The 16,961-nt window shown below is 37.0% G+C and overlaps 1 protein-coding gene across 4 annotated transcripts in view; it reads left to right on the top strand.

Annotated features, from left to right (window-relative positions):
* NEMP2 (nuclear envelope integral membrane protein 2) overlaps positions 1 to 16,961 on the top strand; it is a 400,823-nt gene that overhangs the window by 59,896 nt on the left and 323,966 nt on the right. The window contains exon 3 of one of the 4 annotated variants that reach the window (XM_073807473.1): positions 8,952 to 15,088. The exons of the other annotated variants lie outside the window; for them this stretch is intronic. Within the exon in view, the coding sequence (XP_073663574.1) occupies positions 12,878 to 14,443 (1,566 nt within the window). The 5' untranslated portion in view covers positions 8,952 to 12,877 and the 3' untranslated portion in view covers positions 14,444 to 15,088. Of the gene's footprint in view, positions 1 to 8,951; positions 15,089 to 16,961 lie in introns of those variants that run through there. 4 annotated transcript variants of the gene reach the window in all.

Here is a 16,961-nt window from a genome sequence, read left to right on the forward strand (position 1 = left end):
GATTTTAATGTGCAGCCAAGGACTCAGCACCTCCCATAACTTTGGGAGTAATTTAAGCTTAGACTGGCGAACTATAATGACTTCTAATTCAGAGCACGCTAACTTTGCTGGTTCTTACCCACTTTTGTAATTCCAAAACCTGGGCTTCTGCCTTTTTCCCAACACAAAGTGCCTTACCTTACGCTTTTTAAAAAATGGAATCTTGCCTTCTTGTTTCTATGGGTGCTGCTACATAATAGTGTTTCCTTTCTGTATTTCCACAAATTACTTAATCTTAGATCCACACATCATCTTCACACATCAAGTAGTACTTCTTGGGACTACTGTGATGCTGAACCCTACCTTGGGTTACCTCTTGTTGCTCTTCATTATACTCTTCATATCATGCTCTACCTACCCAGATAGTTATTCACTTGTTTGCAGCTGGATTCTTTCTCCTGGTGCCTGACTTATCCCTGGGGACATGACCCACTCCAGACCTCAGCCAGCACCCCTCTCTCCCAAATGTGCAGTTTGTTTTTCTTTGCCTGATAATGTTATTTTATAAAATCTATAGTTAATGTTGTCAAGGAGTATATGAGAAACTGCCTAGGCCAATGGAGGTTATGAAACTTTCCTTTTTAAAAGCAAATTAGGGAGTGAGACTTTCAGAGTAAGGAGTTTAGCAAACTCTCTCCCCAGCAAAACAACTATATAACTGGTGAAAATTATTTTTAAAAAAATTATCTAGTATCTCTGGAAATTAGATAAGTGCATAGAGAAAATGGAGAAACACTCATTCAAGAAAATCTACTAAATCTCCATACAAATGTGAGAGTCTGTGGCATTTGAGCCATGACCTGCTCCCTCCTCTGCCCCATCTCCATGTTATGGAAACTCTACTCTAGGTGATCTACTCCTCGATGGTGTGGACAAGAAAATGGTAACTCATTCTCCCCATAGCTCACAGTCTAGAGCTGCAATTTCACCCCAGCAGAGTCAAGCCATCAGCATTTCTCACACCCTCATCCCTGTGTTTTAGAAGCTCTATTTTGGACAAGGCAGCTGAAAGGACTGATACTTCCTTCATCCACTCAGCCCCTAGTCATAGGGGAGAAGCTCTTCTCCAGGCTTGGCAAGCCCAAAACACTGGGGCTTTGATTACGCCTTCCAGAGCTCACTCATAGAGCAGAGATTCTACACTGGGAGGGCCAAGCAGAGATGATCAGCTTACCATCCTCCACTTCCAGCAACCACACATGTTGCTAGATTGTCATTCTGGGGGAAACAGGCTTCTGTCCCTGCCCCCAGTTCTTTGCAATGCTTTAGAGATTATGTTCAGGGAGAGAGGCAGGCCATAAGAACTACTGATTTGTTTGGAACAGAATGTGGAAATTCCATGCTTAAGGGTGTTGTTCAAAATAACGAAGATTTTGGTGGAGAACAATTGAGACAGTGCTGTTAGTTCCATGACACTAGTATCAACAAGCAAAATGCCAAAGCAGCCAGATATTTAACAGAGAGAAACAGGGAAAGAGACAGCCAAGAAAAGCCCTCTTGGGACTACAGTCAACCTCAGAGATCAAGAAGACTGTGCAAATGTGCTAAGCTGCATCCATTCAGGAGCAATCAGAGCAGGATGTGGGACAGAATTGAAAGCATTCCCAAGTCACACAGAGATCCATCAACAAAGGGCAGAAGCATCACTGGCACAAAGGACTTAAATGCAATCTCTGCATAAACACTGACTGAACAATAAGCTACTCTGATTCAGGAGCAACTCCCATGAAGCCAGAATTGAAAATAAAATCACATCCTTGGCAGTCTGGAAGACTGTGTGCCTGCCCAAGGCTGCACTTTTTCAAGAGTGATACGAAAGGGAATTTCTAAGATTCTAAGCCCTGGTTGAATTTGAGTAAAGAATGTAAACTCGCTGAACTACAGTAGCAGCCTCCAAGCCACACACACATCCAGTAGTAAAGGGTAAGAATCAACTAGCTAAGAGTGTTTAAGCACAACATTTAAACAATAAGTGACCTGTGCTGACTCAGGAATATATTCTAGATATCCAGGATAAAAAGCAAGGATAAAATATGGAAACAAGAGAGAAAAATCTGAGCAAGGGTATCAGAAATTACAAACTGCATGGAAAATAGACTTCACAGAGTTAGTTCAGTCAAGTCATTGAACAAATAAACTAATGACCAAGCAAAAACCAAAAACAACATCAACCCCTAGGGTCAGGGAAAATCAGTATCCAGAGTAATTACAATATATTTTCTAAAATGTCCAGATTTCAGCAACAAAAACAAATAGACATGCAAAGAAACAGGAAAGTGTGACCTATACACAGGAACAAAATCAGGCAAATAGAAACTGCCTTGAGGGGGGAGCACACAGATCTTGGACTTAGCAAAGACTTCAAAGCAGCTATTATAAACATGTTCAAAGAACTAAAGGAAACCATGCTTAAATTATTAAAGGAAGCTATGATGACAATGTCAATGACAATGTCTCATCAAATAGATAATATAAAGAAATGGAAAAGAACCAAATGGAAATTCTGTAGTTGAAAATTACAATAACTGAAAAGTACAATAACTGTTAACAGCATATTTGAGCTGGTAAAAGAAGAACCTGGATACCAATTAAATTTGAATTTAAGATAAACAATTAATAGATTTTTAGTATAAGGATATACCATGCAATATTTTGAAATTATTCATTGTTTGTAAGATATTCTAATTTAAATGGGTATCCTGTATTTTATCTGGCAACCCTACCACCAGGGGACACTTGGCAATGTCTTAAGACATTTTTGGTTGTCACAACTGAGAGTGTGGGGGGAGAAGTGCTACTGGTATCTAGTGAGTAGAGGCCAGGGATGCTGCTAAATGCCCTACAATGCACAGGACAGTCCCCACAACACAGAATTATCCAGCCGAGGTTGAAAAACCCAATGGACTCCCCAGGAAGGAAAGAAAAACAAGTAACTCCATGATGGATTTCCCATCCCCTCCCTTTTTCCCTCTGTATTTCTTCCTGTGAATAATTGCACAGTTGTTTTTTTTAAGTAAATTTTTGATAAAAGCATTACATACATTCCAAAAAGTGCCCAAATGATAAGTGCACAGCTGGACGAGTTTTCACAAAGTGCACACAGCTGTGTAACCAGCCCCCCAGATGAGGAATCAGGCCACCTATCAGTGTCCCAGAAGTTCTGGTGCCCTTTGCAATCACTATCCCCTGCCCACTCAAGGGAACCCACTGTTCTGACTTCTTTCACCATAGATTAATTCTATCTTGGTTTTGAACTTTGTATTCATGAAATCATACCATACATACTCTTTTGTATCTGACTTCTTTTGTTCAACGTTATGTTTGTATGCACATATTTTAATGGTTGCCACATAACGTATATGTATGTATATATGGATGTGTATATAATATCATATTCTATTTTCCACACTTTTATATCATCAAAAGTGTTCCATGTACCATAGTCTTCATAGTTATTATTTTAATTATAGTATATTTCATGGGATAAGTGTGCCATACCTTATTAAACCCTTCCAATATTTAGAATATTAATAATGTAATAAACATTTTCATTCATATAAAAAAAAAGAAGAACTTGGGAACTTGAACTTGAGATTGTGCTATCTGAAGATTGTGCTATCTGAAGAACAGAGAGAAAAGAAAGAAAATGAGCATAGCCACTGAAGAATGTGGGGTACCACTAAATGTACCAACATACATGTAATGGGAGTACTAGAATATGAGGAGAGAGAAAAAGAAGCAGAAAAAAAAATATTGGAAGATATAATGGCTGAAAACTTCAAAATTTGATGAAAAACAATCTACACATCCAGGAAGCTCAACAAACTCCAATTAAGATGATATAAAACAATCCCCACCCATCATAGTCAAAATGTTGGAAGCCAACAGAAATTCTTGAAAGCAGTAAGAGAAAACAACTCGTCATATACAAGAAAATCCTAATAAGAGTAACAACTCATTTCCCATTAGGAACAATGGGGGCCAGAAGGCAGTAGCATGTTTAAAGTACTAAAGTAAAAAATTGTCAATTAAGAATCTTATATTCAGCAAAACTATCTTTCGAAAATGAAGGCAAAATATATTCCCAGATAAACAAAAGCTGAGAGATTTCATTGCTAGCCGATGTGCCTTGCAAGAAAGATAATTATGTAGGTAATTATAATAGTATAATTGTATATTTATTCTCCTTTCTTCATTTAAATGATTTAAAAAGCAGCTGCATAACATATAATATAATATGCTTATATATGTACAATATGTATATATACAATGTATTGTTGGGCATATAGCTTATGGAAATGTAATATATTTGCCAAAAACAGTACAAAGTGGAAACAAAGCTGGTATGGTGTAAGGAAATGACACCAGATGGTAATTTTCTATAAATATATACTTGCTGTCCTTTCTTCTCTCAGCTTCTTTAAAATACATCAGATTATACAAAGTAATAATTATGATAATGTATTGTTGGGTTTGTAACTTATGTAGACATAATAACTATAACCATGATAGCACAAAAAAGGAGAAGGGCATAGGCTATATAGGTGTAATGACAGCACTTATTTCCATATTTCACTAGAATTTGGTTAGTATAACTCTGAAGTAGCTTTTGCTAAGTTAAGAAGTGTATTGTAATCTCTAGAATAACTATTAAAAACTAACTAAAAAATATACTTTAAAAAACCATTAAAGGAATTAAAACATTACATTATAAAATATCTACTTAATACAAAAGAAGACAGTAAGGACGAAGAGAGGAACAGAAATACATGAGAAATACAGAAAATAAAAAGCAAAATGGCAGATGTGAATCTAAACATATCTAACAAAATATAAGCATACAGATGTGAATGTGAATGAATCTATAGAAGAGTCCATCCAACAACAACAGAATGTTTTTTTCCTGAAGTGCACATGGAACATTTTTCAGGATAGACCATATGCTAGGCCATAAAACAAGGCTCAATAAATTTAAAAGGATTGAAATCATACAAAGTATGTTCTCCAACCAAATGGAATGAAATTAGAAATCATAACAAGGAAATTTGGAAAGTTCACAAATATGTGGAAACTAAACAACACACTTCTAAATAACTAGTGGGTCAAAGAAGAAATCACAAGGGTAACTAGAAAATACTTTGAGAAGAATAAAAATAAAAACTATGAAAAAGTGTATGTCGACAAAATAGATAACTTAGATGAAATGGACAAATTCCTAGAAAGATACAAATTACTGAAACTGACTCAAATAAAAACTGAATATCTGAATAGATCTATAACAAGATATTGCATTAGTTATCAAAAAAAAATCCTCACAAAGAAAAGTATAGGGGCTTCCCTGGTAGCACAGTGGTTAAGAATCCACCTGCCAATGCAGGAGACACAGGTTCGAGCCCTGGTCTGGGAAGATCCCACATGCTGCGGAGCAACTAAGCCTGTGTGCCACAACTACTGAGCCTGTGCTCTAGAGCCCACAAGCCACAACTACTGAAGCTCATGCAACCTAGAGCCCACCCACCACAACTACTGAGCCCATGCACTGCAACTACTGAAGTCTGCACACCTAGAGCCCATGCTCCGTAACAAGAGAAGCCACCGCAATGAGAAGCTCATGCACCACAACGAAGGGTAGCCCCCACTCGCTGCAACTAGAGAAAGCCCGTGTGCAACAATGAAGACCCAACATAGCCAAAAATAAATAAATAAATGAATAGAAAAGAAAAATCTAGAACCAGATAGCTTCTCTGGTGAATTCTACCAAATATTTAAAGAAGAATGAATGATAATGCCTCGTATACACTTCCAAAAAAAGAATACAAGGGAACTTGTTCCAAATCATTCTATGAGACCAGTATTAGCCTGATTCCAAACTGAGATGAAGACATTTCACAAAACGAAAACTACATATCAATATCCCTTAAGAATATAAACACAAAAATCCTCAATGAAATATCAGCAAACCAAATCCAGTGACATATAAAAAGGATTACACTCCGTGACCAAGTTAGATTTATTCCAGGAATGGTTGGTTTAACATTTGAATATCAATTAGTGTAATGCACAATAGCAATAGAGCAAAGGACAGAAATCAAACAGTCACCTCATAGATGCAGAAAAAGCATTTGACAAAATCAACATCTTTTAATGATAAAACTTTCAGCAAACTTGTATTAGAAGGGAACTTCCTCAACTTGATAAAGGGCATCTAAAAATATCATACTAAGGTTAAGAACAAGACAAGGTTGTCTACTCCTGCCACTTACATTAATCATTGTACTGGAGGTTCTAGACAAAACAATTAGGCAAGAAAAAGAAATAAAAGACATCCACATTGGACAGGAAGAAGTAAAACTATCTCTATTTTCATATCACATGATATTAAATGTAGAAAATCTTATGGCATCCATTAAGAGACTCTTAGAATTAATAAGTTTAATAGGTATACTCTTCCAATTCCCTGACATAAACTGAGTGTCCAAGAATTAAATTCAATGCTGACACTAACCACCCAGAGTTAGTACAGACCCCACAAGTTAACAGCTCCGTCCCACAAGACTGCCCCCACTTTAGACACCAGCTTCAAGTGGGATTCCCTGGCTATCCACACTTCTGCCCAGCGGACTAAAAATTTGGGGGTTACTATGACCCCCTCAGATTTGGTAATTTGCTAGAACAACTCACATAACTCAGAAAAGCACTATACTTACAATTACATTTTTAAAATAAAGTTTTAAATAAACTCAGGAACAGACAAATGGAAAAGATGCATAGGACAAAGTATGGAAGTGGGGATACAGAGCTTCCATGCTCTCTCCAGGAGCACAACATGCCCAGCACATCAATGTGTTCATGAATCCAGAAGCTGCCCAAACCTCATTGTTCAAGAGTTTTTATCAAGGCTTCATTATGTAGGCATGGTTGATTAAATCACTGGCCACATGACTGAACTCAATCTCCAGCCCCCTCCTCTCTCCAGAGGTCAGGGGGTATGGCTGAAAGTTCTAGCCCTCTAATCACTGCGTGGCCAGCTCCTTCCTTGAAACTATCTGAGGGTCCACCATGAGTCACCTTGTTGTCAAAACTCAGTTATGGTATGGTAATGAATAACAAAAGACACTCCTATCACTCAGGAAATTCCAAGCATTTTTGAGCTCTATGCCAGGAACTGGGGGAAAGGACTATACATAGTCCTTATTATTATTGTTTTTTTTCAATTATACTACAGGTAAGGAATCCACTAAAAGACTACTAGACAAGTTTAGTGGAGTTGAAGGATACAAGATTAATATTCAAAAGTTAATTGTATTTTATATGGTAGCAATAAGCAATCTGAAAAGGAAATTAAGAAAAGAATTCCATGTACAATAACATTCATAACAATAAAATAGTAAAAATTTAACAAAATTAAGTACTTGTATACTGAAAACTACAAAACATTGTTGAAAGAAATTAAAGAATATCTTAATAAATGTAGACATCTCATTTTCATGGATTGTAAAACATATTATTGTTAAAATTGCATTACTGGGCTTCCATGGTGGCGCAGTGGTTGAGAATCCGTCTGCCAAGGCAGGAGACACACATTCGAGCCCTGGTCTGGGAAGATCCCACATGCCGCAGAGCAACTAAACCCATGTGCCACAGCTATTGAGCCTGCGTTCCAGAGCCCACAAGCCACAACTACCGAGCCATGTGCCACAACTACTGAAGCCTGTGCACCTAGAGCCTGTACTCCGCAACAAGAGAAGCCACCGCAATGAGAAGCCCACGCACCACAACGAAGAGTAGCCCCTGCTCACCACAACTAGAGAAAGCCCGTGCGCAGCAACAAAGACCCAACACAGCCAAAAATAAATAAATAAATTTTTTAAAAAAATTGCACTACTTTCCAAATTATCTACAGATTCAATGCAATCCCTATCAAAATCCCAGCTAGATTTTGTGCAGAAATTGACAGGCTGACTCTAAAATTCATATGGAAATTTAAGAGACCCCAGAATAATCAAAGCAGTTTTGAGAAGGAGGGACAAAGTTAGAGGACATAATACAAAGCTGCAGTAATCAAGACAGTGTGGCATTAAGTTAGAAATATAGATCATTGGAATAGATGCGAGAATCCAGAAATTAAATTATTGTCAATTTATTTTTGACAAGCATGCCAAGACAATTCAGTGGGGAAAGAATAATCTTTTCAACAAATGGTGTTAGGACAACTGGATATCCACAAGTAAAAGAAAGAAGTTGGACTCTTACCTCACAATTATATACAAAAATTAACTCAAAATGGACCAACAAATTAAATTAAGTGCTAAAACTATAAAACTCTTACAAAAAACACAGGAATAAATCTTAGTGATCTTGAATTTGGCAGTGATTTCTTATGTATGACTCTAAAAGCACAAGCAACAAAACATAAAATAGATAAGCTTTATCTTATCAAAACTAAAATCTTTTGTAAATGAAAAGATACTGTCAAGTAAGTGAAAAGATAACCCACAGAATGGGAGAAAATATTTGCAAATCATATACATGATAAGGATTATATCCAGAATATATAAAAAACTCTGAAAACTCAACAAAAAGAAGACAAATAATCCAATTTAAAAATGAACAAAGGACCTGAATAGACATTTCTCCAGTGAAGATACACAAATGATCAATAAGTACATGAAAACATGCTCAATATTATTAGTTGTAGGAAATGCAGATCAAAGCCACAGTGAAATACCTTTTAGACCCACGAGTATGGTGTCATAGGTAAAATTGTATCTCCCAAAATTCATATGTTAAAGTCTTAACTCCAGAATGTGACCTTATTTGGAAACAGAGACATTGTAGATGTAATTAGTTAAGATGAGGTCATATTGGAATAAGGTGGGCCTCCTAATCCAATATAGCTGATGTCCTTACAGAAAGGGGAAATTTGGACACAGACTGCACAAAGGGAGAACACCATGTGAAGACTGAAGTTATGCTGCCACAAGCCAAGGAATTATCAGAAGCTAAAAGAAAGGTGTGGAACAGATAACACCCTAGGATCTTCAAAGGAAACATGGTCCTGCAGACAACTTGATTTGGACTTCTAGCCTCCAGAACTGTGTGACAAGAAGTTTCTGTTGTTTAAACCACTCAGTTTATGGTACTTTGTTATAGCAGCCTTAGCAAAACAGTACACATGGGTGTAATTAAAAAGATGGACAATAATAACTGTCAGTGAGAATGCAGAGCAATTGGAACACCCAGACATTGTTGATGGGAATGTGAAGTGCAGTCCTTTAGAAAATAGACTGCAGTTCCTCAAAATGTTAAACATATAGTTGCCATATGACTTGGCAATTACACTCTTAGGTATATACCCAAGGGAATTGAAAACAGGTATTTAAATAAATACTTGTACTTAAATGTTTATGGAATCATTATTCAAAATAACCCAAAGATGGAAACAACCCAAATGTTCATCAAATGCTGGGCAAATAAAAAAAATGTGGTATATCCACATAATGGAATATTATTCAGCAGTAGAGATAAAATATTGGTACATGCTACAACATGGATTAACCTTCAAAACATTATGCTAAATGAAAGACGCCAGTCACAGAAGGCCACATGTTGTATGATTCCATTTATATGACATGCCCAAAATAGGCAAACCTATAGAAACAAGAAGTAGATTAGTGGCTTCCCAGGACACAGTAGTGCATGGTAGGTAGGGTTGAGGGCATGGGAAAGGTTGGGAGGAATGGGGTGTGACTCAGCAGATACAGAGTTCCTTTTTGAGATGATAAAAATGTTGTAAACTTAGATTGTGGTGATTCTTACGCAACTTTGTGGATACAGTAAAAACTATTAATTGTACACTTTAAATGAGTGAATTTTATGACGTATGAATAAAGATATTTTTTTAACAGCAAACCCTGATCCTAAACTACCCACTTGAGCTTTTCCTGGAATCCTGACCTAAGAAACCAAGAGAAAGAATAAAATAATGTTAATTTTAAAAAAGAAAGCTAATTAGAAAATTTCCACAATATACTAGTTATAGGATGTCTGAATTAAGTAGATATATATATGGCAATGGCAGTCTTTTAAAACAGGACATTATTGTCTTGCCTTGATATTTTTAGAAATGCTCCTCATCCACCAGAGGGCAGACAGCAAAAGCAGGAAGAACTACAATCCTGCAGCCTGTGGAATGACAACCACATTCACAGAAAGATAGACAACATGAAAAGGCAGAGGGCTATGTACCAGATGAAGGAATAAGATAAAACCCCAGAAAAACAACAAAATGAAGTGCAGATAGGTACCCGTACAGAAAAGAATTCAGAATAATGATAGTGAAGATGATCCAAAACCTCGGAAAAAGAATGGAGGCAAAGATCGAGAAGATGCAAGAAATATTTAACAAAGAACTAGAAGAATTAAAGAACAAAGAAACAGAGATGAACAATACAATAACTGAAATGAAAACTACACTAGAAGGAATCAATAGCAGAATAACTGAGGCAGAAGAACAGATACGTAACCTGGAAGACAGAATGGTGGAATTCACTGCTGTGGAACAGAATAAAGAAAAAAAATGAAAAAAAATGAAGGCAGCCTAAGAGACCTCTGGGACAATATTAAATGCAACAACATTTGCATTATACGGGTCCCAGAAGGAGAAGAGAGAGAGAAAGGACCCGAGAAAATATTTGAAGAGATTATAGTCAAAAACTTCCCTCACATGGGAAAGGAAATAACCACCCAAGTCCAGGAAGCACAGAGAGTCCCATACAGGATAAACCCAAGGAGAAACATGCCGAGACACATAGTAATCAAACTGGCAAAAATTAAAGACAAAGAAAAATTATTCAGAGCAGCAAGGGAAAAACGACAAATAACATACAAGGGAACTCCCATAAGGTTAACAGCTGATTTCTCAGCAGAAACTCTACAAGCCAGAAGGGTGTGGCATATTGTAGTTAAAGGGATGAAAGGGAAGAGCCTACAACCAAGATTACTGTACCCGGAAAGGATCTCATTCAGATTCAATGGAGAAATCAAAAGTTTTACAGACAAGGAGAAGCTAAGAGAATTCAGCACCACCAAACCAGCTCTACAACAAATGCTAAAGGAGCTTCTCTAAATGGGAAACACAAGAGAAGAAAAGGACCTACAAAAACAAACCCAAAACAATTAAGAAAATGGTCATAGGAACATACATGTAAATAATTACCTTAAACGTGAATGGGTTAAATGCTCCAACCAAAAGATACAGGCTTGCTAAATGGATACAAAAACAAGACCCATATATATGCTGTCTACAAGAGACCCACTTCAGACCTAGGGACACATACAGACTGAAAGTGAGGGGATGGAAAAAGATATTCCATGAAAATGGGAATCACAAGAAAGCTGGAGTAGCAATACTCATATCAGATAAAATAGACTTTAAAATAAAGAATGTTACAAGAGACAAGGAAGGACACTACATAATGATCAAGGGATCAATCCAAGAAGAAGATATAACAATTATAAATATATATGCACCCAACATAGGAGTACCTCACTACATAAGGCAACTGCCAACAGCTATAAAAGAGGAAATTGACAGTAACACAATAATAGTGGGGGACTTTAACACCTCACTTACACCAATGGACAGATCATCCAAACAGAAAATTAATAAGGAAACACAACCTTTAAATAACACAATAGACCAGATATATTTAATTGAAATTTATACGACATTCCATCCAAAAACCGCAGATTACACTTTCTTCTCAAGTGTGCACAGAACATTCTCCAGGATAGATCACATCTTGGGTCACAAATCAAGCCTTGGTAAATTTAAGCAAATTGAAATCATATCAAGCATCTTTTCTGACCACAACGCTATGAGATTAAATATCAATTATAGGGGAAAAAAACGTAAAAAACACAAATACATGGAGGCTAAGCAACACGTTAGTAAATAACCAAGACATCACTGAAGAAATCAAAGAGGAAATCAAAAAATACCTAGAGGCAAATGACAATGAAAACACGATGATCCAAAACCTATGGGATGCAGCAAAAGCAGTTCTAAGAGGGAATTTTATAGCTATACAAGCCTACCTCAAGATACAAGAAAAATCTCAAATAAACAATCTAACCTTACATGTAAGGGAACTAGAGAAAGAAGAAGAAACAAAACCCAAATTTAGTAGAGGGAAAGAAATCATAAAGATCAGAGCAGAAATAAATGAAATAGAAAAAAAGAAAACAATAGCAAAGATCAATAAAACTAAAAGGTGGTTCTTTGAGAAGATAAACAAAATTGGTAAACCATTAGCCAGACTCATCAAGAAAAAGAGGGAGAGGACTCAATAAAATTAGAAATGAAAAAGGAGAAGTTAAAACAGACACTGCAGAAATACAAAGCATCCTAAGAGACTACTACAAGCAACTCTATGCCACTAAAATGGACAAATTCTTAGAAAGGTATAACCTTCCAAGACTGAACCAGGAAGAAATTAAAAATATGAACAGACCAATTACAAGTAATGAAATTGAAACTGTGATTAAAAATCTTCCAACCAACAAAATCCAGGACCAGATGGCTTCACAGGTGAATTCTATCAAACATGTAGACAAGAGCTAACACCCATCCTTCTCAACCTCTGAAAAAATTGCAGAGGAGAGAAAACTCCCAAACTCATTCTATGAGGCCACCATCACCCTGATACCAAACCAGACAAAGATACTACCAAAAAAGAAAATTATAGGCCAATATCACTGTTGAATATAGATGCAAAAATCCTCAACAAAATACTAGCAAACAGAATCCAACAACACATTAAAAGGATCATACACCATGATCAAGGGGGTTTATCCCAGGATGCAAGGATTCTTCAATATATGCAGGTTAATTAATGTGATACACCATATTAACAAATTGAAGAATATAAACCCTATGATCATCTCAATAGATGCAGAAAAAGCTTTTGACAAAATTCAGCACCGATTTATGATAAAAACTCTCCAGAAAGTTGGCATAGATGGAACCTACCTCAACATAATAAAGGCCATATATGATAAACCCACAGCAAACATCATTCTCAATGGTGATAAACTGAAAGCATTTCCTCTAAGATCAGGAAGGAGACAAGGATGTCCACTCTCGCCATTATTATTCAACATAGTTTTGGAAGTCCTAGCCATGACAATCAGAGAAGAAAAAGAAATAAAAGGAATTCAAATTGGAAAAGAAGAAGTAAAACTGTCACTGTTTGCAGATGACATGATACTATACTTAAAGAATCCTAAAGATGCCACCAGAAAACTACTAGAGCTAATCAGTGAATTTGGTAAAGTTGCAGGATACAAAATTAATGCACAGAAATCTCTTGCATTCTTATACACTAATGATGAAAAATCTGAAAGAGAAATTAAGGAAACACTCCCATTTACCATTGCAACAAAAAGAATAAAATACCTAGGAATAAACCTACCTAGGGAGACAAAAGACCTGTATGCAGAAAACTATAAGACACTGTTGAAAGAAATTAAAGATGATACCAATAGATGGAGAGATATTCCATGTTCTTGGATTGGAAGAATCAATATTGTGAAAATGACTATAGTACCCAAAGCAATCTACAGATTCAATGCAATCCCTATCATATTACCAATGGCAGCTTTTACAGAACTAGAACAAAAAATCTTAAAATTTGTATGGAGACACAAAAGACCCCGAATAGCCAAAGCAGTCTCGAGGGAAAAAAACGGAGCTGGAGGAATCAGACTCCCTGACTTTAGACTATGCTACAAAGCTACAGTAATCAAGACAATATGGTACTGGCACAAAACCAGAAATATAGATCAATGGAACAGGATAGAATGCCCAGAGATAAACCCACACACCTATGGTCAACTAATCTATGACAAAGGAAGCAAAGATATACAATGTAGAAAAGGCAGTCTCTTCAATATGTGGTGCTGGGAAAACTGGACAGCTACATGTAAAAGAATGAAATTAGAACACTCCCTAACACCATACACAAAAATAAACTCAAAATGGATTCAAGACCTAAATGTAAGACCAGACACTGTAAAACTCCTAGAAGAAAACATAGGAAGAATACTCTTTGACATAAATCACAGCAAGATCTTTTTTGATCCACCTCCTAGAGTAATGGAAATAAAAACAAAAATAAACAAATGGGACCTAATGATACCTCAAAGCTTTTGCACAGCAAAGGAAACCATAAACAAGATGAAAAGACACCCCTCAGAATGGGAGAAAATATTTGCAAACGAATCATCGGACAAAGCATTAATCTCCAAAATATATAAACAGCTCATGCAGCTCAATATTAGAAAAACAAACAACCCAATCCAAAATTGGGCTGAAGACCTAAATAGACATTTTCCCAAATAAGACATACAGATGGCCAAGAAGCACATGAAAGGCTGCTCAACATCACTACATATTAGAGAAATGCAAATCAAAACTACAATGAGGTGTCACCTCACACCAATTAGAATGGGCATCATCAGAAAATCTATAAACAATAAATGCTGGAGAGGGTGTGGAGAAAAGGGAACCCTCTTGCACTGTTGGTGGGAATGTAAATTGATACAGCCACTATGGAGAACAGTATGGAGGTTACTTAAAAGACTAAAAATAGAAATACTATATGATCCAGCAATCCCACTACTGGGCATATACCCAGAGAAACCATAATTCAAAAAGATACATGCACCCCAATGTTCATTGCAGCACTATTTACAATAGCAAGGTCATGGAAGCAACCTCAATGCCCATCGACAGATGAATGGATAAAGAAGAAGTGGTACATATATACAATGGAATATTACTCAGCCCTAAAAAGGAACGAAATTGGGTCATTTGTAGAGACATGGATGGATCTAGAGACGTCATACAGAGTGAAGTAAGTCAGAAAGAGAAAAACAAATATTGTATATTAATGCATATATGTGGAACCTAGAAAAATGGTACAGATGAACGGGTTTGCTGGGTAGAAACTGAGACACAGATGTAGAGAACAAACATGGACACCAAGTGGGGAAAGCCATGGGGGGTGGGGGTGGGGGTGTGAAGAATTGGACGGTTGGGATTGACCTGTATACACTGATGTGTATAAAATTGATGACTAATAAGAACCTGCTGTATAAGAAATAAATAAAATAAAATTCAAAAAAAAAAAGAATGGATAAACAACAAAGTCTTACTGTATAGCACAGGGAACTATATTCAGTATCTTGTGATACACCATAATGGAAAATAATATGAAAAAAATAATGTATACATAGGTATAACTGAATCACCTTGCTGTATACCTGAAACTAACACAACTGTACGTCAATAAAATAAAAAATTTTTTAAGTAAGAAAAAAAAAAAGAAATGCTGTGTATGTTAGAAAAACAAATACTTTGCAGTTTAAGCACATTTGTGGGTGAGAAATTCCTTAGCTCTTGGAACCCCTCAGAAGTGGTAACATATCCAATCTGAGTGACCCTGGGCCATTCCTTCTTCTAGGGATCTCCTTGTCCTGTGTATGAAGGGGAGGTACCCTAGATAATATCTAGGACTGCCTCTCATCCCAAATATTTGTAGCCAATACCTTGTGTCCTATACATCACTCTGAGAAATGAGCCAGCAGAAGGAGAGCTGGGGGCACTAGAATCACCTTTGGGGAACATGTTAGACATGGAGATGCTAGGTCCTACTGAAACCATGCACCTCAGATTGGGACTTGAAGCCACGTGCCGGGAGTCGAACCCAGCCTAAACCCAGATTGGGACTTGAACCCATGCACTGGAACTTGAACCCAGCCAAAACCCACAGTCTTCCAACTGAGATCACACACCTGGTTTCAGGACTTAATGAAGCTCAGGTTCTTGATGTCTCATTGCAGAAAGTATTCAGTGAGAGATAAAGTGATGGGTAAGAAGTGGATTTATTTAGAGAGAAACACACTCCACAAACAGAGTGTGGGCCATCTCAGAAGGTGAGAAAGGCACCAGGGTATGGGGTTGTCAGTTTTTATAGGAGTGGGTAATTTCATAGGCTAATGAGTGGGAGGAATATTCCAGCTATTTTAGGAAGAGGTGGGGATTTCCAGGAATTGGGCCACCACCCACTTTTTGATCCTTATAGTTGGTCTTGGAACTGTCATGGCACCTGTGGTGGGTGTGTCATTTAGCTTGCTGATGTGTCACAGTGAGCATATACTGAGGCTCAAGGTCTAGTGGAAAGTCTACTTGTCCACCATCTTGGACCCATTTGGTTCTAATCAGTTTATGTCATGTCCTTGGGCTATGTCATTCTTTCAAAGGTTGTACCTGCCTCCTTCCCTCCTGTTCTACCACCCCCAGAATCCTATTTGCTTGGGTGAACTCTAGGAATTGGCATTTTATAGAAGCATGCCAAACAATTGAGAAACACTGGCAGGAGTCTTTGGAAACTATTTGCCTCCACAGATCAGAGGCCGTCTTTATCTCCTGTGCTTAATGAGGTAAGATAGACACCTCAGTTGCCATGTGTTACCTCTATCTCCAACTCTTGGACTAACCCTCTTTCTTTTATTTACTCATCATGTATCAGGAAACGACCCTTAGTAAGTATGGATTTTTAGCAGAATGCATTTAACACTAACCTGAACACTCCCAGTTTTAATTATATATTTTTCCCTCCCTGTTCAGGGGCTCAGAGATTCAGAACTGACCTGATTCCAAAAAGTGAATCCAAAGTGCTAGAAATTTGTTGGCATTGAAATTACTACACATCCATTGTTAGACACCTTTTTCACCTGGTGCTTTTCATTCAAGAACTCTTAGGAATGAGCAAGTTTTTGGACTAAAGATGTAGTCTATCAAAAAAATTTTATGTTGCTTTCCTATATTTAGTTTTTGAATATACGCAACCATTTAG

The sequence above is a fragment of the Tursiops truncatus genome, chromosome 7 (genome assembly GCF_011762595.2).
Source record: "Tursiops truncatus isolate mTurTru1 chromosome 7, mTurTru1.mat.Y, whole genome shotgun sequence".
NCBI lineage: Eukaryota > Metazoa > Chordata > Mammalia > Artiodactyla > Delphinidae > Tursiops > Tursiops truncatus.